Source organism: Lagenorhynchus albirostris, chromosome 8 (genome assembly GCF_949774975.1).
Source record: "Lagenorhynchus albirostris chromosome 8, mLagAlb1.1, whole genome shotgun sequence".
Lineage (NCBI taxonomy): Eukaryota > Metazoa > Chordata > Mammalia > Artiodactyla > Delphinidae > Lagenorhynchus > Lagenorhynchus albirostris.
In genome coordinates, this window is record NC_083102.1 from 74,859,878 (window position 1) to 74,882,510 (window position 22,633).

Sequence of the window (22,633 nt, forward strand, 5' to 3'; positions counted from 1 at the left end):
GTGACTGTAAGACCAAGTCTATGATTTGAATACAGATCCATTGTCTGTCTTACCTAAGTCACATCAGTAATATATTATCTATGATTTTTTATTTTTAGTTTCCTTAAAACGAATTGATAACTGAGCAAGACAGTCTGATTATAGAATCCCTCTAGAATTTTGCAGTGTTTTCCCCGATTTTATCCGTTGTCCTGGTCATGCTTAATTTGAGCCGTTTTCAAGTCTGTTGTAAACCTTAGAATTAGGTTTCATAGAAGCAACTGCTTTCTTTTCACATTCATATTTTATTGATCTGCATGATATTTAATTGAGTAGCATAATTACAACAAATTCAACTGCCAAAAGTTAGTTAAAAAACAAATACTGGTTCTTGGTGAAAATATCATTTCCCTGGTGGGAACATAAATGTTCAGGTGTAGCAGACTGAGCACATAGCATGCCATGGCATTGGTCAGTACATTTAGAAAATGACAACTAGTCTAACTCACTAGCAGGCATCAGTTATGAGAACCTTTATGGTTATAAATACGAAAGTGTCAAAACTATCTGAAGACAGCATTGAAGTTGAAACATGGAAAATCAAAGCTAATAAACTAGTTAAATTTATTTTAATGACTTTGAATGGAGGCCTGCCACAAGATCATATACAGTAATCAGTGGTTTTATTTAGCAGAGGTTGGCAAACTTCCTATAAGGGCCAAATAGCAAATATTTTAGGCTTTGTGGGCCATGTGTCACGTGTGGTCCTTGTTGCTCCTCTTCCTACTTCTCCCTCTCCTGCTTCTCCTCTCCTTCCCCTCCCCCCTTTTCTCCCCACTTCCCCTTTTTTCACAACCCTTCAAAAATATGAAAAACGTTCTTAGCTGCTGACCCTACAGCTAGATGTGGGCTGGATTTGGCTCATGGACAGTATTTTGCAGACTCCTGATACAGAACATTAATAATCAATTAAGGGGGATCTTCCCTCCTAAAGAGAAAATAAAATAGCTGAATGGAAAATATATGGGGTTTCTATGAAAAAAACTGTTAATTACATTGAAGATCATTAAAAAATGTAAGTGGAGATCTATGTCATGTTCCTAAGTGGAACTCTTCCATGTTGCAGAACAAGCAACTGTCCCTAATGTAATCCAGAAATTCAGCAATCCTAATTGAAGTCATATCAGGATTTTTAAGAAGTAGAATGTTATAAGCTTATTTTAAATTTATTTACAAGAGAAAATGTTATACCAGTAGCCAAGAAAAGTTTGAAAAAACACTGAAGGGGGCCTGTCCTACAAAGTACCAAATTCAGCCACACATAAGAGAGTATATTGGCATAACAGTAGACAAATCAATGGAAAAGAAAAGGATCCAGATTTATGAAATTTATTGTCTCATTTTCCTAGAGTCATACTTAATCTTTAATGTATATTTGTTTGTTTGTTTTTTAAGGTATTCATCTTTTATTCATTTGTTTTCTTTCTGTGTTCAGGTATAAGTGTGCTAGCAGAGTGTCTAGACTGTCCTGAATTGAAAGCAACCGCAGATGACTTTATTCATCAGCATTTTACTGAAGTTTATAAAACTGATGAATTTCTACAACTTGATGTCAAGCGAGTTACACATCTCCTCAACCAGGACACTCTGACTGTGAGGGCAGAGGATCAGGTGACTAAACTGGCTTCTCACATTTTTCTTAGTAAAAATGTCCCTATGGATTTCTTATGCTTCATTTTTGGATACATGACAAAGAAAAGAATCATATTAGGAGAGAATGTGTTCTTTACACTAATTCCAAATTCTGTTTCATAGGAAAAATAAGTTTTGGGTGCTTGTAGGGGCTGGCTCTTTGAGAGACCGGCCACTTGTAGAGATGCTCTTGGGTGGGTAAAACAATGCCTCCCCCAGAGTTGTCCACACCCTAATCCTTGGAATCTGTGAATGTGTTACCTTACATAGCAGTTGAGACTCAGCAGATGTGGTTAAGAATCATGAGAGGAGGAGGTTATTGGGTGGGTCCAATGTAATCACAAGGGTGCTTAAATATGGAAGAGGGACAGAAGAGTCAGTGTCAGAGTGATGTGATATGAATTAGACTTGGTTGGCCATTGCTGGCTTTGAAGATGGAGGAAGGGCCGCAAGCCAAGGAATGCAGATGGCTGCTAGATGTTAGAGGAAGCAAGGAAATGGTTTCTCCTGTAGGCCTTCAGGCAGCCCTGCTGACACCTTGATTTTTGCCCAGTGTGTGACCCATTTTGGACTCTGACCTCCAGAACTGTCAGATAAACAGTCAGAGGTGTAAGCTGGGTACAGGTGTTGGGAACTAGATGGGGTAACACTTTGATATGCAGACATTCACTTAAACCCTGTTTTCAGTTCCCCATCCTTCTCTGTATTTTAAGTCAGTAAGTTTGTGATAATGTGTTATAGCAGCAATAGGAAACTAATAGAGGTACAGTAAGATCGCATGCTTTTAGTTACTTTTGTTCTAGAGATAAAAGGTTTGCACTGAGCCGTATTCTTTCTCCCAGTCTTCATGGCCCAGAGTATTAGTTTTCAAGTTGACAGGTTGGACCCGGAGAACCTGAGTAGGCATAAAGAAAAAACTCAATTATATGAGCAAAATTGACTGACATATATAGTATAGAAAGGGAAGAATAATTTTAGACTGAAGAAACCTGACAAACTTGATGAACACTACCTACAGGTTAATATCATCAGTGATATCATGTACTCTTGTGTAATGAGGATGGCATGTTACCTCTGTGTCTTCCTCCCAAAAAAACTATAACCCCAGCCTAATCATGAGAAAACATCAGACAAACCCAGATTGAGGGACAGTCTATAAAATACCTGATCAGAACTCAAAGCTGTCAAAAAGTCCTCAAAAACAAGGAGGGTCTGAGAAACAGTCATAGTCTAGAAGAGCCTAAGGTGACATAACCACTAAATGTAATGTGGTATCTTTTATGGGATTTTGGAACAGGAAAAGAACATTAGACAAAAACTAAAGGATTTTTTTTTTAAAGTATGGACCTTAGTTAATAAATAATGTATCAGTATTGGTTCATTAGTTATAAGAGTTTCATACTAATGTACTATTTTAACAACTGAGTGCAGCGTGTATGGGAACTCTGCACTATCTTTGCAACTTTTCTGTAAATCAAAAAATATTCCAATAAATAGTTTATTTAAAAAAAAGACCAATTCCCATAAAAAATTAACTATATCAGACTTAGGGCTTATTAACACCAACCCAAAATAACTAATGTAAGTAACTCAAATGTGTGTGGTAGATGTATATGTATATGAAATAATGGGTTTGTTTTCAGTGTATTTAAACTAGTGATTTATAAATCCAATTATGTTAATAAACTTGGGCTTGTTTGGTACAGTTAAATGAATGCTACCATATTATTTTGGAAAGCAATTCTTATGTAAATATCCTGTAATTTACTTTTCATATATAGAATTTTTATATCATCAAGTTTCCAGAAAGTAAATAAGTCTGTCAATGCATAATTCAGGAATAAAATCATAGATGACCTTCATATCTCTTGGGGTAGAAGGCCTCTGAGGAAATTAACCTGTTCTCCTGGTACCATATGAACATATATTGAAACTATCATTGACCAATAGATTTTTTTCAGTGGAAATGTACATCATATCTCCTTCCTAAAAGGAAGCTATATTTTGTTTAAAAATGATTATAGATTCAACATCCTACCTGTCATTACATTATGTAGTAGTAATTAGTTCTAAAACATATTACCTAGAAGTAGTAGTAATTAGTTCTAAAAAACATATTACCTAGAAGAATCACTAGAGCATTGTGTAAACTGTTCTGAAGTACAGATAGTGTTTGGGGATGAAAGCAAATATCTGAATAAAATATTGGGAATAAGAAGTTGTGCCTTCATGAGACTCTCCCCTTTCAACGTGAGAGTAAACATAGGTAATTGGAAGTGCTGCTGCCTTCTAAGAACTTTACTATGCTGTTTTTCTCCCCTTAGGTTTATGATGCTGCAGTCAGGTGGTTGAAATATGATGAACCTAACCGCCAGCCATTCATGGTTGACATCCTTGCTAAAGTCAGGTTTCCTCTCATATCAAAGAATTTCTTAAGTAAAACAGTACAAGCTGAACCACTTATTCAAGACAATCCTGAATGCCTTAAGATGGTGATAAGTAAGTTGCCTTAATATCCATTTATAACTTATCGTGTAGCCAGTTTCTCATGGGCTTAAAACCCTTCAGAATGGATCAGACTCGGTAGCCAGGGAGAAACACTCAAGACTTTGCCCTTCTGGATAATTAATCTATTGGGGTTCTCAACTGTCTATCCGGAGGGAACTTAGCCTCAGCCCTTATTTTATAGGAACATGTGTGATAGAAGTTTAAAAATTACTTATGCTCTGTCTCCTTTTGTGTACAATAACTTTCATTCACTTTGTTTTTTGTGTTTCCTTTTTAAAATAATTTAGCCAAGTAGTGTACTGTGATCACATTTTCTTTCTTAAAGAAAAAGGTTTGTTTGTTGCGCGTGGAGCACATTTTTTGCCACATTTGTTTTTTTCCATTTACTTAATTTTTCTTGACTTGCAGGCTAAGTTCCAAACCCTCTGTAAAATGCCTCTTAATAAAATTGTCTGTACAATTAAACAATCTGTTGATTTTATTTTTTGGAAACACATTTATAGAGCCTTCCTTCTGCCTATTCCAGGATGGAGTGTTTGCCCTTTAGGCTTAAGGCACAGTTCTTGTCCTGGGACTTCCCTTCTCTGCCATACTGGGATGTTCTTTCACTCCTTTCCTAAGCTAGATTCACTATCTTCCTCAACCCCAGGTCTTCACCTTTCTTAATTCTGTTTGATTGAACATATCCTTAAAAGGTTCCTGAGAAAGAATATATGATCAACAAATATTTGGAGATTTGACAAATCTCTTATCTTTATTTTATCATAAAATGTCGAAGGATAGTTAAACCAGGTGTAGAATTACGTTGAAAATCGTAAGCATTCTCCATTATTTGCTAGCTTTCATTGTTGCTTTTGAGAAAACTGATGCCAGTTTATTTATTCTTCCTTGTAAGCATTTAAAATCTTTTTTTTTAATCCCTGGTGTTTTGAAAGTTCACAGTAATGTACCTTGGTGTGCATCTTTTTTTTTTCTTTTTCTTAAGTTATCATATTGGGCATTCTCTATCTTTTCAGCCACAGATTTCTCAGTTCTTTATTATTGATATTGTGATTCTTTAGGCATTGAGTCTCTAATCTTAAGTCTCTCTTGTTATCCATCTTTGCCTCTTTGTTCTGTCTTCTTGGAGATAGGCTTTATTTTTCCTTCAGCACTTTTATTTTCTTTTTTTTTGTTGCACCATGTGGCATGCAGCCCTGACAAGGGCTCGAACCTGTGCCCCCTGCAGTGGAATTTCAGAGTCTTGACCACTGGACCACCAGGGAAGTCCCATTAAATACAGTTATTTTATATTCTGTGTTTGATAATAACAATATCTGAAGTCTTTGAAGACCAAATGCTGCTGTTTTTTCATTGGCCTATTCCTGGTGGCTTAATTCTTTGTGTTTTATAATTTTGGATTGTGAGCTTTTATATATATATTTTTTTTAATATTTATTTATTTGGCTGCTTCGGGTCTTCCTTGCGGCGTGCAGGATCTTTAGTTACAGCATGTGGGATCTAGTTCCCTGACCAGGGATCGAACCCGGGCCCCCTGCATTGGGAGGGCAAAGTCTTAGCCACTATACCACCAGGAAAGTCCCATGAGCTTATATTTGATCGATCTTAATCTCCAGAAATATTGGGAGGTGTGGTTTGTATTCCTCCAGGTTTTCCCTGTTTTCCTTAAGAAGAGAATAGTGTTTGCTTTTGCCAAGTGCCCTGGGCCATAACAATCCAGGACTACTTTGAATTTTTCTTGGCTTATGGGTTTCTAGACTTGTAGACAGGTAAATTCAAACCTCAAACCTGTATGATCTGTCATTATAAATTCTCAAAAGAGGGAGACTTTACCTCTGCCTGGAGGTGAAATTGAAATAGATTACTATTTTTCCTTTTTGCCATTAGACAGTTTTCTTAGCTTATCTTCATTAAAAGTATAACCAATACAAGTGATCCAGCTTTAGATAGAGCTCTCAGTTCCAACACTTGTGCAAATCCAAGACCTAATCTTATTTCCCTCATGCAGCCAATAACATCAATTTCTAGGTTTCCAGTATTATCGAAAGCTCTCAGAGTAGCTCCAGGGTCTCTTAACACTCACTATTCTGGTGTTTAGTTCGCCCTCCATTTTTGGCCCTCTGATCTTAGCTATGCACTTAAAAGAATGTTTGTTTTATTCTTTCCAGCATTGTAGCAATTTTGTAGCAGAAAGTTATTTCTGAAAGTCTCAACTGTCATACTGCTGTAAGTGGAAGTTCAGCTTGTTCTTTAAACAGGCCTGAAATGTGTAGTGTATGACTGTGATATGCTGAGATAAGTATGCTCCTGCTAACTCTACCAGGCTCTTCTTGAGTTCCCATTCATCTTAAACCAAAAACCACATGGACAGTATCCACACATGGGATAGCAGTATAGGTTTCAGTTAATATGTAATGAGCAAGAAAGCCTCTCCTAGAAGGTATTTAGAAACCTACTTTGAAACCTTAAGTTGTTTTTGGCATTCATTTGTACATTTCATTTAAGGTATAGCTGGTTTCAGACACAAAATTAAGGAAGGAAATAAAAGAGAAATGACAACTTTCATTCCTGCCTGAGATACCCTTCTCAAGAGTGGCAATGGGCTTCCCTGGTGGCGCAGTGGTTGGGAATCCACCTGCCGATGCAGGGGACCCGGGTTCGTGCCCCGGTCCGGGAAGATCCCACATGCCGCGGAGCGGCTGGGCCCATGGGCCATGGCCGCTGAGCCTGCACATCCTGAGCTGTGCTCCACAACAGGAGAGGCCACAGCAGTGAGAGGCCCGCGTACCGCCAAAAAAAAAAAAAAAAAGAAAAAAAAGAGTGACAATAACTTTGAGTGCCCTGATTATTAAATAGTAATTAATAAATATTAATTACTTTAATAATTACTTTAATACTTATTAATTACTTCCAATTATTAAATTGGAAGTAAAGTAAAATTTCTGTCAGACGTATCACATAGCTACTACTTAATATTGTTGTGGTTTTAGGTAAGTTGACCCAATACTGTCCCCTAGTTTGGAAAAGTATTACAATATATCCATACAATGGAATGCTCTATATTTACTAAAAATATTTTAGATGAATATCTCATAATATAAAAATTTTTCATGAGTGGCAAAAGCATAAGACAGTGCATGGTATAATACCTTTTGGTTACAGTTATGGTGTCAAGGGAAAAAAGAAGAGGGTATGAAGCAAGGATATATCCTTGTGAATATCTACATTTAAGGGGTGGTAGACAAAGAACCGGGAAAGGAGAATTCACCAAGCTACTTCAACCCCAGGCTGGTATCTTTTTTTTTTTTAACATCTTTATTGGAGTATAATTGCTTTACAATGGTGTGTTAGTTTCTGCTTTATAACAAAGTGAATCAGCTATACATATACATATATCCCCATATCCCCTTCTTCTTGCATCTCCCTCCCACCCTCCCTTTCCCACCCCTCTAGGTGGTCACAAAGCACCGAGCTGATCTCCCTGTGTTATGCAGCTGCTTCCCCCTAGCTATCTATTTTACAATTGGTAGTGTATATAAGTCCATGCCACTCTGTCACTTCATCCCAGCTTACCCTTCCCAGGCTGGTATCTTGATAACCAAGATGTAGGGAGTTTTAAGAAGTACAGCATAGGTTGCCGCTAGTTTCTTGAAGTACAGGGACGTGAAAGAAAATCAGGACCAAGAAGATGTCTTTAGATTAGGACTTTCATCTTTTGGATTTCACAAGTTAATACCAGATTTTTTGTCATGCCTCTGTTTGCAAACCCTGTGTTATATTTCTGGTTTCATTGGGTAGAGAGCTGCACCTGTTTCTTCATACATGGTGTAAGCTGTTGAAGATAAATTAGCCAGTCAGTGAAGTATTTAGTTCTTATGTGGATTCTGAGTTGATTTAGAAACAGGATACCAGGATTATTCAAGAAATCCAAACAAGTGTGGGGATTAGGCTCTTGAGCAGGAATTGTTTTTTGTTACATTTTTTTCTTTTTCTTTTCCATTTTTGTTTTGTCTTGTTCTAATAAAGAACTGTGAGTTCTAAAATTCCTTGACTAGGCACAAGCAGCTGAGACTCTTCCAGGCTTTGGAGGCTGAGTAGAGCTCAGTGGAGGAAAGAAGGCCTCCCTTCTTCAGATCATCAATTACCTTCCTACCATCTGATTTAGGGTCTGCCTTTTGAGAGAAGAAGAAAAACAAAAGATGATAGGAATATAGAATAAAACTAAACTGAAAGAATTTATAACTAAAAGAAAACAAGTCATAAAAACAAAATGAAGAACACAGTCAAAACCATAACAAAGGGGCTTCCCTGGTGGTGCAATGGTTAAGAATTCACCTGCCAATGCAGGGGACATGAATTTGAGCCCTGGTCTGGGAAGATCCCACATGCTGCGGAGCAACTAAGCCTGTGCACCACAACTACTGAGCTTGCGCTCTAGAGCCTGCGTGCCACAACTACTGAGCCCACGTGCCACAACTACTGAATCCTGCGTGCCTAGAGCCTATACTCCGCAGCAATGAGACGCCCGCGCACCGCCACGAAGAGTAGCCCCCGCTCGCCACAACTAGAGAAAGCCCATATGCAGCAACAAAGACCCAACACAGCCAAAAATAAATAAATTTATATTTAAAAAAAAAAAAACCATAACAAAGGGTCAGACTAAGTTCTTATTCAAAATTTGCAAATGACAGTACCTGACTCTCAAAGGAATAACTCCCAAAGGAATAAGCCTAAGGAGCAAGGCCTTTCTCAGGGAAAGGTGCCAGAGAGTTTGTCCCCAGCCCTGTCCTGGGAGAGAAACAGCCCATCAGTGAAGGAGCCACAGTTTGTGCTTCCTCCAGGGTTGACCTGGTTAGCCACAGTCAGCCACTTTTACCCAGTGGCCTGTTGCCTGAAACAGTTCCCTCCTGTTTCTCTCCTTCCCTGCTGCCTGTCTTCTCTTGTTGGGAGTATTGTGTTCATAGATTTCACAGTACACCTCTGCCCTGTGTGGAGCCCTCACTAGAGCAGCGGCTCTCAAACCCCACAAGATCTGTTCAGGTGTAGTGTTCAATAATTTGGATTTCTGACACGTTTCCAAGTGATGCTGCTAGTCAGGGAACTATATACCTTAAGAACTACAGTCTTAGACCTAGAGTGGGAGAGGAGGGAATGAGGAAAAGTGGTTTTTATAATTGTAAAGGATTGTAAAAAGCAAACAGATGAATAATAGGAACCATATGTGGCCTGCAGAGCCTAAATTATTTGCTGTCTGGCCCTTTACAGAGAAAGTTTGCTGACCCCTGACGTAGAGCAGGCTGCTGAGTGTTCCAGCTGTTCTAATGCACAGTGCTTCTACTCATACTCTGAAATGGAAGGAGATGCTAGAACTATTGATACTGATATTCATTCACAACCTGTTTTCCAAACGTGTCCTCTCTATCTCTCTTATAAAGGCCCAACACAGCCTCATGAACAGAAGTGTTTTCTGCATGTATTGAGAATTGCTTACATTATTTTATTTTTGGATCAGTAATACTGCACATCATCTACAATTCAAAAAGGTATAAAAGGGTATATGGTGAAAAGTAAGTCTCACTGGAGGTAACCATTATTATCTTGTATATCCTTCCAAAGGTAGTCTTGAGTTTGTGCATATACAGTAATTTACTGACATATACTTGTATAAATTATGTATAAAAATATATATGAATAAAGATATAAATTTTAAAATGGTATTCCACTCTGTGTACTCTTTTATGTCTTGCTTTTTTTATTTCTTTTTTTTTCTTTTGGCTGCGCCACATGGCTTGTAGGATCTTAGTTCCTCAACCAGGGATGGAACCTGGGCTCTTGGCAGTGGAAGCCCTGACTCCTAACCACTGGACCACCAGGAAATTTCCCCTCTTGCTTTTTTTCATTCCACATTATTTCTTGGAAATCGTCTCATATGTACATGTTACCCTTCCTCATGTTTCTCAACGGCCACATACAGTATTCCATTATGTGGATATACCATAATTTTTAACCACTTGCCTGACAGTGAACTTTAGGTTGCTAAAATCCTAAAGGGGGAATTACTGGCTAAAGGGTGTGTGCATTTGTAATTTTCACAGATCATCCTGTATTGCCTTCCAGATAATTTGTACCCATCCACATCCCCACCAGCAGTGGAGGAGCGTGCTGCTTCCTTTATCATACCCTGTTGTGTTCCAGATAGTTTGATCTTGTACAATCTGATGAGTGAGAAAGTATGATTTTAATTTGTATTTCTCTAACTAGGGCAGTTGAGCATCTCTTCGTATGTTTGAGAGTCATTTGTAATTAGTTCTTTTCCTGTGAACTTTGTTCAGATTATTAATGTAATTTTCTGTTAGTTGATCGTCTTAATATTACTAAGAATATCTTTAGGTCATTTATATGATTTATAAATACTTTCCTAGTTTGTCATTGTCTTTTGATTTTGTTCTTTCTTTTTGCCATGAAGTAGTTTAACTTAAAATTTTATGTAGTTCTGAATATTTTTTTCATAGTTTCTGTGTTATTTGTCTTAGGCTTCCTCGTTCTGGGCCTTTTTTTTTTTTTAACTATCCGATTTTTCCTATAGTTCGTTTGTGAGGTTTTTTACATTTTAAAATATTCTGTTGATTTGGAATTTGCTTTAGAGTAAAATATGAGGTAGCGGTACAAATATTTTCTCCGTATCATTGTCTAACATCATTTATTGAACAATCCACCTTTCCCACACTGATTTGAAATGACATCTTCAAAGTTTTTAACTGTTGAGTGTCCCCTGACTTGACAAAATTAAGGAATTGCTTAAAGGAAAAGGGTCATGTTAGATCACAATAGTTCCGAATCCTCACTGCATTTTAGAATAAGCAGTAAGTACTTCTCACAGTTTTATGTGCATCTGATTTACCTTAGGATTTTGTTAAATATGCAGATTCTCATTCAGTAGGTCTGGGATTCAGTATTTCTAACAAGCTCCCAGGTGCTGAAGCTGCTGATCTTTTAACCACATTTAAGTGGTGATACCAGTGCCTCAGCCCTACCACCAGACATTTTGATTTAACTGGCCTGTGGTAGGGCCCAGGTATAGACAGTTTCTGAGATTTTCTAGGTGATTCTTATGTACAGTGAAGATTGAGAACAGCTGGGTTGGGAGATCTGCATTTCAGTAATTAGTGTTGTGACAGCTGTTGCTTGAAAAGCCAGATAATTCCCTGGTATTTAGTAAGTGGGTGGGACAATCTTAGCATTAATGGTGATTGCTGAGAATAATAAATTGATTAGGACTCAGATTATTAAATATTTCTCCTGCCTCTTCTCCCTCATTCTTTCCTTAAATGCTATAGAGGGATGATTTTTTAAAAAAAAAAGTTCCAGAAATAAAAACACTATTTTGTTTGGGTATTTCCTTTTCAAAGTATTAAAGTGCCTGAAGTTCTTGAAGAGTTGCCATGTGTTTTTCTACAGGTGGAATGAGGTATCATCTCCTGTCTCCAGAGGATCGAGAAGAACTGGTAGAAGGCACAAGGCCCAGAAGAAAGAAACATGACTACCGCATAGCCCTATTTGGAGGCTCCCAACCACAGTCTTGTAGATATTTTAACCCAAAGGTAACTAATTTTTATTCTTGTTTTTGTTTTTAAAAGCACTGAGCACATAGACACGCACCTACCGCCAGTAGTAATAACTCATATAGGAGATGTTATAGTTTATGGTGTTCTTTCCTAGACCTTACAAGATACATAGTTATCTCCTTCATTTTACAAATAAGGAAACTGAGGCTTAGTCAGATTTCAAATGTTTCCATGATTGCTCTGGAGTGCTACATAGTAACCATTATCAAAGAAAACGGGAAACAGTTCTGTCTTTTGTGAGGAGCTCCTTGCATTCATTACAGCTCCTTGCTTTCCTTATGTGCGATTTTCATTGAAAATCTGCTTCTAGGGCTATGTGGGTTGTTTTTTTCCCCTTAGTAATTATGTTTGAATATAAAATAATACACAGTCATTCTAGAAAATGTGGAGAATCTAGACCATCATGAAGAAAAAAAGATAAAATTACCTTTAATCCAATCATCTAAAAAATATAAATTTATTTTATTTATTTTTGGCTGCGTTCGGTCTTCATTGCTGCACACGGGCTTTCTCTAGTTGCAGCGAGTGGGGGCTACTCTTCGTTGCGGTGCGCGGGCTTCTCATTGCGGTGGCTTCTCTTGTTGCGGAGCACGGGCTCGAGGCGCGCAGGCTCAGTAGTTGTGGCACGTGGGTTCGGTAGTTTTAGCTCGTGGGCTCTAGAGCTCAGGCTCAGTAGTTATGGCGCATGGACTTAGTTGCTTCGTATCATGTGGGATCTTCCCAGACCAGGGCTCAAACCCATGTCCCTTGTAGTAGGCAGATTCATAACCACTGCATCACCAGGGAAGCCCCAACCATCTAGAAATTATTACCAATTTTAATGTGTTTTCCATTATGTGTTATGCCAGTTGGACAGCAGAGCCTGAGTCATAGGTCTAGGAACACAATTTTTTTTTTTTTTTTTGCGGTATGCGGGCCTCTCACTGTTGTGGCCTCTCCCGTTGCGGAGCACAGGATCCAGACGCACAGACTCAGCGGCCATGGCTCACGGGCCCAGCCGCTCCGTGGCATGTGGGATCCTCCCGGACCGGGGCACGAACCCGTGTCCCCTGCATCGGCAGGCAGACTCTCAACCACTGCGCCACCAGGGAAGCCGTAGGAACACAATTTTTAAAAATAGATCATGAGAAAATGCGCTCCTGTTTCTACCCCTTGTTTCTTAGAACAGTGTTTTCTGGCTGTGGGGAGATAATACCATATTTTGCTGTTACTATATGTATTGCCCAAGCAGAGCAGATACCATAATCCTAAAAGATAGCACCCCGACCTTACAAGGTGGTACCCATAACTGATGTTGAATCTCAGCACTTAATGGTCTCTTTCAACATCTCATAGGCCCTTTTTTTTGTTGATGATAGATAACCTGGTGAGTCCAGAACATCCTTTTTACATCAGGATACTTCTGATACTTCTTTCTCTGAGAAGTGTGTCCTTGGAGGCTTTCTGTGTAGTACTGTAGTGGTGATATACAAGGCATTTATAAAAACACATATGATGGTGTTGTCAAGAGTGCAAAAGACAGCAAAGGCCAATCCACATGCAGAATAAGTATCAATTCCAATGAGGACAGAGCTTTGTCCCTTCAACCGTGGAAGCGTTCCACTGTAGTTAGCTTGGTATTGGGTAACTGGTTCCCTCAAGGAGTGATAACAAATCAAGTTCTTAGAATCCGTCAGTATTGCCAACAAAGTGGGTGCTAGCCGGTAGTGGATAGCCACGTCGGCCTCAGGGAGGGAAAGTCCATTAGCCTCTGGAGCCACTGACTTACGCAGTTACCGCATGCATATCTGTCGCTGCCACTGGAGTCACTCGTAAGCCCACTGGGCAAGCATCGGACTGGGGAGGAAAGATATAGATGCAGTCCTGTCCACATGATTATTAAGAGGCTTTGCTGCAGTTGTGGGCACTCTGGTAAGAACTCACGTGGGACCCAAATTTGTTCCCTTTCTGGAGTGCGTTCTACGTTATCCTTCCTCAGATCTCCTTGTCAGCAGTCTTTCGTGCTTGCTTGTTTTAAGTCTCTATCCATCTGGGAAAACCATTAGTCACCATCCGAGAATGGATAAAAACTGACCTGAGGCTTTCTCTACTGAGAGGTATAATGGACAATAAAAGGAACTGCTTGAAAATCTGCCATATCAGGATATGTCTCTTCTGTATTGTCCTTCAGTACCATTCCTGAAGGGAGTATGGTCCTTAAGCAGTCCACTTTTGGCTAAGACTATCACAAATGCACCAAGTTCGGGTCTCTCAATTTTGTCAGCTGATCCGTAGGGACCACCTCCATGAAGACATAACCCTGGGTGAGAGAGAAGGCCTCCTGAGTAAGGGTTGTGATGATCCCATTTGGGTATTCTGTGCCTTGGGGACCTCCATATGCCCAATTTTATGTTTAAATACTAGATCATGGGTTGAAAGCATGCTATTTGTGAGTTGGTAGGTCAGGTAAAACTGTTCAAAATGGGTTAATGATATGGTCACATGGTGTCCCTTGGTGTCAGACATTTGCTGCCAGACCCTAGCAGCCAGCCAGGAGCTATTTACTGAAAAAATGGTACCTGCTTAAAGTAGGTTGGCCTTGCTCCAGAATCCCACACGTGTGCTCTCTGGTCATATTGGGACATGCCTGAAGTTATATGCAGCATCTCATTCAGCATCCCAATGCCCTAGGATCACACGATAGCCTGAGCAGCTGAGCCATATGATTATAGCCTGTCCCACTTAGAAAGCTTACCCAGTAAAAGTATAAATGTAGGACACTCAAACACAGGATATGTGTCATCTGTAAAATGTTAGAAGATGGTTGGGGCAGCAAGCTGTCCTTCCTTTCCAAGGGGCTATGCCAACATGCTGTAGATCAGGGCTTGGCAAACTTTTTCTGTACAAGACCACAGAATATTTTTAGCTTTTTAGGCTACACGTTCTCTGCCATAACTGCTCAGCTCTGATGCTGTAGCAGGAAAGCAGCCATAGATAATACGTAAACAAGTGGGCATGGCTGTATTCCAATCAGATTTTTTTTTAAACAGTGTGATGAGGTTTTTTTTTTAAAATTAGTTTATTTATTGATTGATTTTTGGCTATGTCGGGTCTTCGATGCTGTGCGCGAGCTTTCTCTGGTTGCAGCGAGCAGGGGCTACTCTTCGTTGCAGTGCACGGGCTTCTCATTGCGGTGGCTTCTCTTGTTGCAGAGCACAGGATCTAGGCGCACAGGCTTCAGTAGTTGTGGCACGTAGGCTCAGTAGTTGTGGCTCGCGGGCTCTAGAGCACGGGCTCAGTTGTGGCGCATGGGCTTAGTTGCTTAGCGGTATGTGGGATCGTCCTGGACCAGGGCTTGAACCCCTGTCCCCTGCATTGGCAGGTGGATTCTTAACCACTGCGCCACCAGGGAAATCCCTCCAATCAAATTTTATTTACAGAAACAGTCATTGGGTTGGATTTAGCCTGCAGGCCATAGTTTGCCAACCCCTGCTGCAGACCTGTGGACATCTAGGGACTCTGAAGTGACCAACTCTGTACTCTAGGATAACTTCTCTCCTGTCCTGTGAAGCACTTGTCTCACCAAGACATACGGGATCCTTTCCATTTTCTGTTCAGTTCTGTTTCCAGAACTGATCAGTATTATAGGCATCGATATAGGAGACCTTTGGCAAGGTGAGATAGACCAGGGCTCCTGCAGCTGAGATTATAGCAGAGAGTTAGAGTCTAGAGATCTTGAGGTCAGACTATGAAATTATTTTATTTTCCCTGCCAGTTGAAATTCCATTTAATGATCTGGGTAAATAGTAACAGAAATAACACATTACCCAGAGTGTTAACTACAGACCAAGTTTTAGTCAATCTGGTCCAGTAAGGAGACCACATCTGGCCCTGCTACGATAGTTAGAGTCACCAGTGTGAGTCATATAACTCATAGAGTATATATGCTGCCAGATATCAAAAAGACCTCCAGGGAAAGAGTATCAGGTTAGATTGGTTAAATACCATCATATTTGGAATGTCCCTGTGGGCTGCTCTCAGGTCATATATCTATCTCTGGTCCATTCCTCCATGTCCAATATATAGGCTGATTTTTTACTAAAGACATCTAGCTTCCTTTCTTAGTAGAAGACTGAGTGACTGGCAGGTACCATGAGGTTTCATGGCCTGTGCAATATAGTTCAATAAGCTCAGTGTCAGTGTGCTTAACAGGTTGATACACCTACACATCTGTTTCACACCAGGTAAGTTTTAAGACTACTGACATTTCAGTGGCTATTTAATTTCACTGTTTTTTAATTTTTCAGGATCCTTTTGAGGCAACAGCAGGAAATTTATAAATAAACTTTTTTTTCCCCAAGGAAAATCTGAAGTCATAGGAGCTTAAATCTGTGAAGCACAGCTTTCAGGTGGTGACAATAGTTACACCCCTCTTGTTTCCCGAAGCCTAACTTTGGTGTTGATTTTGACAGTTAAAAAGCAATAAAGTATGTTTTGATAGAAAATACTTTATCTTAAAGTAGATGTCTGTTTTGATGTACAGGGGGACAAGGAGAATCCTGATTCCATTTGGGAGACAGCACTGTTTTTAGAATAAGGCAAATATGGAATGACTGCTAACACTTTGTTTTTGGTCTGTAGTTGTACAACTTTCCTTAATTTTTATTTTTTTAAATTGGAGAGATAAAAAAAGGATGGATATTCTGCACAAGCTTGGAAATGAGACTGTAACTTCAGAATTCTCATTTGGTGTTTTACTTTGCACTTATAAATGGCACGTTCCTAGTGCTCTTTTGTATACTCAGTCACAGGTTTTTAGACTTGCAGTGGAAAAATGTAAATAACTGAGGATATAACTACCAATAAAAACATCCTCATCCCATCAGTTATTACTTTATTCCCTAACGCTGACACCATTAGAATCCCATTACAATATTTATTAAATATTTCTATTAGAAGTACCAACCTCTCCTTTCTTTCTGCTAAAAACTTCATCTTGAAAATATTCACCATTTACTATTATTTATAATATTTTAATATAAGTTGGTTGTCTTTATTATTTCTAATATTAAAACAATTGGAAAGGCTGATTTCATTATAAGTTATTTACCTTGAATCTCCCAAGGTGAACATTATTTCATTATTTAAGTAGACTGCTTAATAATAAGTACTGTATAGGAATTGTTTTAAAATTCTTGAACTTAATATTTTCAGAGATGCTAAAATGGTTTTAACTGTCATTAAACGGAACCCATTGATGTGTGTCCTATACCAACCCAAAATGATTATTTTCACTGAATTGATCTCCTTCAAAGAGACAATTTAAGCAGTACTACTTAATTGAATTATCTAGAATTAAGCCAACATCCCTATAAACTATTATCTTTAGATATTCCTTGGATATTGCTCATGAGAGGCGGCAAATATTTGTATTAACTGCTGACTGAAAAATGATAAGAAAATCTTAACAATTTTTCTAGTAGATAAAGTAGTAGATAAAGAAATCTTGGGTTGCTATATTGAATTGAAATGATACTCTTCTTGTCAGGGTCCTTTCATGAAGCCTGCTGAGTCTCCCCTTCCCCACCTGTACCTGTTTTTAAAGTTTTCAAGTGCTTATTGATTACTAAAAGAGTTATTTTTCTGAATCCGGTGCTCTGTTCTCTTAGAATTGGTGTTCTCAAATTGTCGTATGGGAACATTTTATGATATTGATGCCAAATAAAAGTTGACTTAATTGATCAGATTATTTGGACTATTCTTGTCAGTGAAATGATCAGCTTTGAGGGCTTAAAACTTTGTAGAGGTCTTGGCTCACCACTTTCATATGGTGGAGAAATAGGAGACTATGGGACTTCCCTGGTGGCGCAGTGGTTAAGCATCTGCCTGCCAGTACAGGTTCAATCCCCGGTCCGGGAAGATCCCACATGCCACGGGGCAGCTAAACCCGTGCACCACAACTACTAAGCCCACGTGCTGCAAATACTGAAGCCCGAGCACCTAGAGCCCGTGCTCTGCAACAAGAGAAGCCACCACAGTGAAGAGTAGCCCCTGCTTGCTGCAAATAGAGAAAGCCTGTGGCCAGCAACAAAGACCCAACGCAGCCAAAAAAAAAAAAAAAAATAGGAGCGTATGCTCTAGAGAAAAAGGGATTCTGCATATTCCCTGCCAAAACCAAACAAGGAGTAAGACCAGCAGAGTGAGGACTAGATCCTGTAAATTGCAAAGGCAGAAAACCACATGGTGCCATATTTTATGGAACCATCAGGTTCAAAAGGTTTACCCTGAGTACCTTTTCTTATTCTTTTTTTTTTTTTGGTCTCACTGCCGGGGCTTGTGAGATTTTAGTTCCCTGACCAGGGATTGAACCCAGGCCCTTGGCAATGAGAGCACAGAGTCCTAACCACTGGACTGTCAGGGAATTCCCTCTTAGTGCCTTTTTCCACTTAAAACTCTGAAGTAGGGCTTCCCTGGTGGCGCAGTGGTTGAGAGTCCGCCTGCCGATGCAGGGGACACGGGTTCGTACCCCAGTCCAGGAGGATCCCACATGCCACGGAGCGGCTGGGCCCGTGAGCCATGGCCGCTGAGCCCGCGCGTCCGGAGCCTGTGCTCCACAACGGGTCAGGCTGCAGCAGTGAGAGGCCCACGTACCGCAAAGAGAAAAAAAACAAAACAAAAAAAACTCTGAAGTAGACTCATCACTGAGCTTAGTGTCTGGCCCAATGTGGGAAGTCAAGTTTGTGAGGATGAATGAACCAGTATAACTTTATATAATATTTCATAAGCAATTTTGTCAGTTGGTTTTATAGGACTGGATTTAAATATAGGTGGGCCCTAAATCAAAAGAAGTGAAGTTACTTTCAACACAAAACACATTTTCCTCTTGGAAATATTGTTTACTAAAGGTATCACAGTGCCTTTTCTCACAGTATCATAGCTACCTTCCCTCTTAAACAGGCCTTCACTAAGGAGACAGTCCTACACTGTCATCACGGTGGAAACTGGCAGTTATACGTTGCATGTGATTTTAAAAGACCTGTGTGTAAAAGAAGTGTAAACCTTATAGGAAAATGGTGTTACATTAAAAAATTAATGAAGCTTTTGTAAGAGGGCATCAGTAGTGTTTGTCACCATCAAAAGAGTGTTGTAGGAGCAGTGTGCTGGAGTCAAAGAGTGAGTCCTGCTAAAATGATCAGGGGCACCTGTAAGAACGAAATATCCAAAATGGGCAGCAGTAAGCCCAGGTGGTTTAGACCTATAGCTGTGTCCTGCAAGGACTGACGTTGCTGGAATGCAAGTGTGGGTCACCATGGGTATCCCTTAAGCTTCCTTAGTGGTCAGTATAACAGGCGCCGGTGGTAAAAATCAGTGTTCTTTGCCGCTTATGCACAATAAGTATTTCTCATACCTGATTGTTTGCAGGCAGTTTGGTTAGACAGGAGGTCCTCACATTCAAGTAGAAGAGATTGGAACACATTCTGAGGTAAATTCTCAGTAGAGTGCCTTCCTAGGATGTCTTCCACAATAGGAATATTGAGAGCCTCTGTTTTGTTTTGTTTTCAAGCATCTCCATAACACACTTTTGTAGTTTTGTTGTAAAGTCAACCTCACAGCCCTCGTACCCTACAAAGGTGCAGTACCTGAAGTTCCCACCTTCAGGGGTCAGTTTCCTTTTGTGTTTAGTCCCTGTGCCTACAAAAAACCCCAGTAAAAATACGACTCACCAAGAGAGGGACGACTTCAGACTCTCTGTAAGCCACGGCCAGCCATAATTATTATAAATTAACAGATCAGTCCCCTTAAGGGACAGAGAGGGCAGAAACAAAGCTGTAGGTATTTGACTGAGGGCCACAGGTGGGAAGGGATAAGGAGACTAGGGATGATAAATCTGTGTGGTGGTGCTTTAAAGGACTCTCGTCATCCTGGAATTAGCTGGAGGGTAGTGGCTACATAAATGCAGGGCTAGGGGGTAAGAGGCTGAGGGAAACCAACAGGGAATGAAATAAATATTTACTATACCATGTCATTCAAAAATTACTGTTGGCTACCTTTGGTGATTGTTCATATGATGCCCCAAAGGCACAGTAAGATCTTTTATCCTAGAAGTATTAAATCATGTTCAGATAGGTTTCTTGTGATATTCTTTGAAAATTGCTGATCAGTATAAGAGAAAGCTAACTTCAGTTGCTATAAACAACAGCAGATTGTACCATAGCATATTGTACAGTTAACTGGTTATAAACTGCAGTTTGAACAAATATTTTGTCATATATTACCAGTATGACAGTTCATCTAGAATTTGAAATTTGGGGATTAGGCTGCAGCAGGGATTATGAAGGAGTCAAACTCAAATTGTATGAGATGTATACAAGCTTGAAACAATTAGAGAACACAGAGGCTGAGGTTGGTGAAGCTGCCACCGAATGTAGCCAATTAAAAGTCCCGGTATGGGATAGCTAATGACAGCCTTGGTGGTCTAAAAAGAAGAGATTCCCCTGGGTTGAATTAGTCCATGGAAGCTTCATGGAAGTTTTCTTGAGGGACACTTACTGGTGGAGTTTAGATAGGAAGAAAGAGAAAGAAAAGAATATATTGAGTCCTAAGTATGAATATATCTTTTTGGTTTGATAAGTATGAGTATTAAAAGTTTTCATAAAATGCATACAACATATTGTTTAACTGAATGGAGTCTAACTTTTTGCTTTAAAAAAAAAAGAATTTAGATATAGGTGGAAGAACTGAAGAACTCAGCCATTGGTCTTTTTTCTTTTGTGAGACCTTTTTTTTGGTCCCTTGTCTTCCTTCCTCCCTCCTTTTCTTCCTTTCTTCCTTCCTTCCTTCCTTCCTTTATTTCTAAAAGAAAGAAGCTGTTTTGTAGAAAGAGCATTTCAAGTCTAGGTATAGGAGCTTAGGCAAGTCAGCCTTTTTGAACTTCAGTTTTCTGGTCTATTAACAGAAGGTTTAAACCTTAGGATTTGCGTTAATATCAATTATGTTCATTTGACTCTTTGATCTTCATTCACTGAGTCTCTTTCTCCTTGCCATCCTTAAGTTTTTCTCATTTTCCCATATTTAAATGTAAAAAGGCTTACCATCTCCATTTTGTTTTTTTCTTTACCCTGCCTAACTCTTCCAAACCTCCTGACTGGGTGCATTATCTCCTATACTCCACACATCTGAGACAGAGTTGATGTTTGTCCCATTGGTGAGAACATTTTATTAAATGGGTATGTTACTGCATTTTGAGATTTGAGATAATCATTTAAAGTATAATATGCCTTCCTGTGCCAAGATAAAAAATTACACGTCAGAGTTCATCTAAAGGCAAATCTTGTCATTGAGATATCTGGCAAGGTGCTAGCGCAGAGATGCTCCCCTGCTATTTCATGTATTTTCTACTGAAAGGACAAGAGCTGATATTGAGCATAATATTCATATCAGGTTTCACTTTTGAACTGAGTTTCATCTCACTTAAATTTCTGAGTAGATTTGAGTTGTGTGTCTTGGTGGTATGGTTTTAGTTTGAGAGTGGAGGAGGGAGAACATGCTGTGACTTTATAAAACAGTAGTGATTCTTAATTAGTAATTCCCTTTGAGCTGGTGTCTGGCCTCACTTCCCACTCCTTGCTAGTTTTAACTGATCAGTAGCTGGGAACTGCCCGTTTATATGTTCACTGTTCCCAAGTTTATCTAGCAGCTTACAGTAGCACAGTCACGCCCTGCCCACCCACCCCCAATTGTGGAAGCCTTTTTTCTAGCTGTGATGCTATGTTTTATGAAGAACTTAAGTTACAAGAGGATTTTCTTCCAATGGCTGATTATTAAATCCCTTTCTGGACTTTGGGAGGTTAATATGTTTACAGAAATATCTGTGTGATCCCATTGAAAATGAGTGCATTTCAAAGTGGGTACAGCCTAGGAAATTAAGTATAATCAAGTGTTCACTTCCAAAAAACTAGATATGCCCTAATAGTGTGCTATTTGGAAGGAAGGCAAAGACTGTTTCTGATCCATCTTGTAGTTGAAATTCAGCCGCATAGTATAATAGCTATTTAGGTGTTTAAGTTTTTAAAGCCTTAACTTAAATTACTTTTAAGTCCACATTTATGTTAAAACATTTAGTACTATTATAAGCATCTGATGTGAGAAGTTGTTTTCTTTGTACCATACTTTTGGTACTACTTGCCTAATTGTTGCATTTACTTTCTCTATTTAAAAAAAATAATATATGCTCATTGTAGAAAATTCAAACATAGCAAGATAAAAAGGAGAAAGCCAAAGTGCTCCCAGCATAACAAACAGTCCTCAATAGTTGGTGAAGATCATTCCAGTCCTCTCATTTTTTTTTAATTTAGAATTTTTTATTTTTTTAATTTTATTTTTTATTTATTTTTTGTTTTGGCCGCACCTCGTGGCATGCAGAGCTTCCCTGACCAGGGATCGAACCCATGCCTTCTGCAGTGGAAGCACGGAGTCTTAACCACTGGACTGCCAGGGGAGTCCCCAGTGTTCTCACTTTATATATGTGGGATCATGCCATACGTGCTATTTTACAAAAACTTTTTTTTACTCTCTCAGCATTTATATTGTGGTGGTATTTTCATGTCAATGAAAACACCATCCTTTTGAAGGGCTGTGGAGTATTCCTCATAAGGATATATAATATTATCATTTATTTGTAATAGTGACTATTTCTGTTTTGTAAGTAAGTTCATTTGTACCATTTTTTTAGATTCTGCATTATGTGTGGATATCATATATTTGTGATATCATATATTTGTCTTTCTCTGTCTCACTTCACTCAGTATGACAATCTCTAGGTCCATCCATGTTGCTGTAAATGGCATTAT

General features: G+C 39.2%; 1 protein-coding gene across 3 annotated transcripts in view; it reads left to right on the plus strand.

Moving 5' to 3' along the window:
- KLHL7 (kelch like family member 7) overlaps window positions 1-22,633 on the plus strand; it is a 64,283-nt gene that overhangs the window by 21,800 nt on the left and 19,850 nt on the right. For all 3 annotated transcript variants that reach the window (XM_060157148.1, XM_060157149.1, XM_060157150.1), the window contains 3 exons: window positions 1,475-1,650; window positions 3,996-4,170; window positions 11,638-11,780. In XM_060157148.1, coding sequence (XP_060013131.1) covers window positions 1,475-1,650; window positions 3,996-4,170; window positions 11,638-11,780 — 494 coding nt within the window. The remainder of the gene's footprint in view (window positions 1-1,474; window positions 1,651-3,995; window positions 4,171-11,637; window positions 11,781-22,633) is intronic.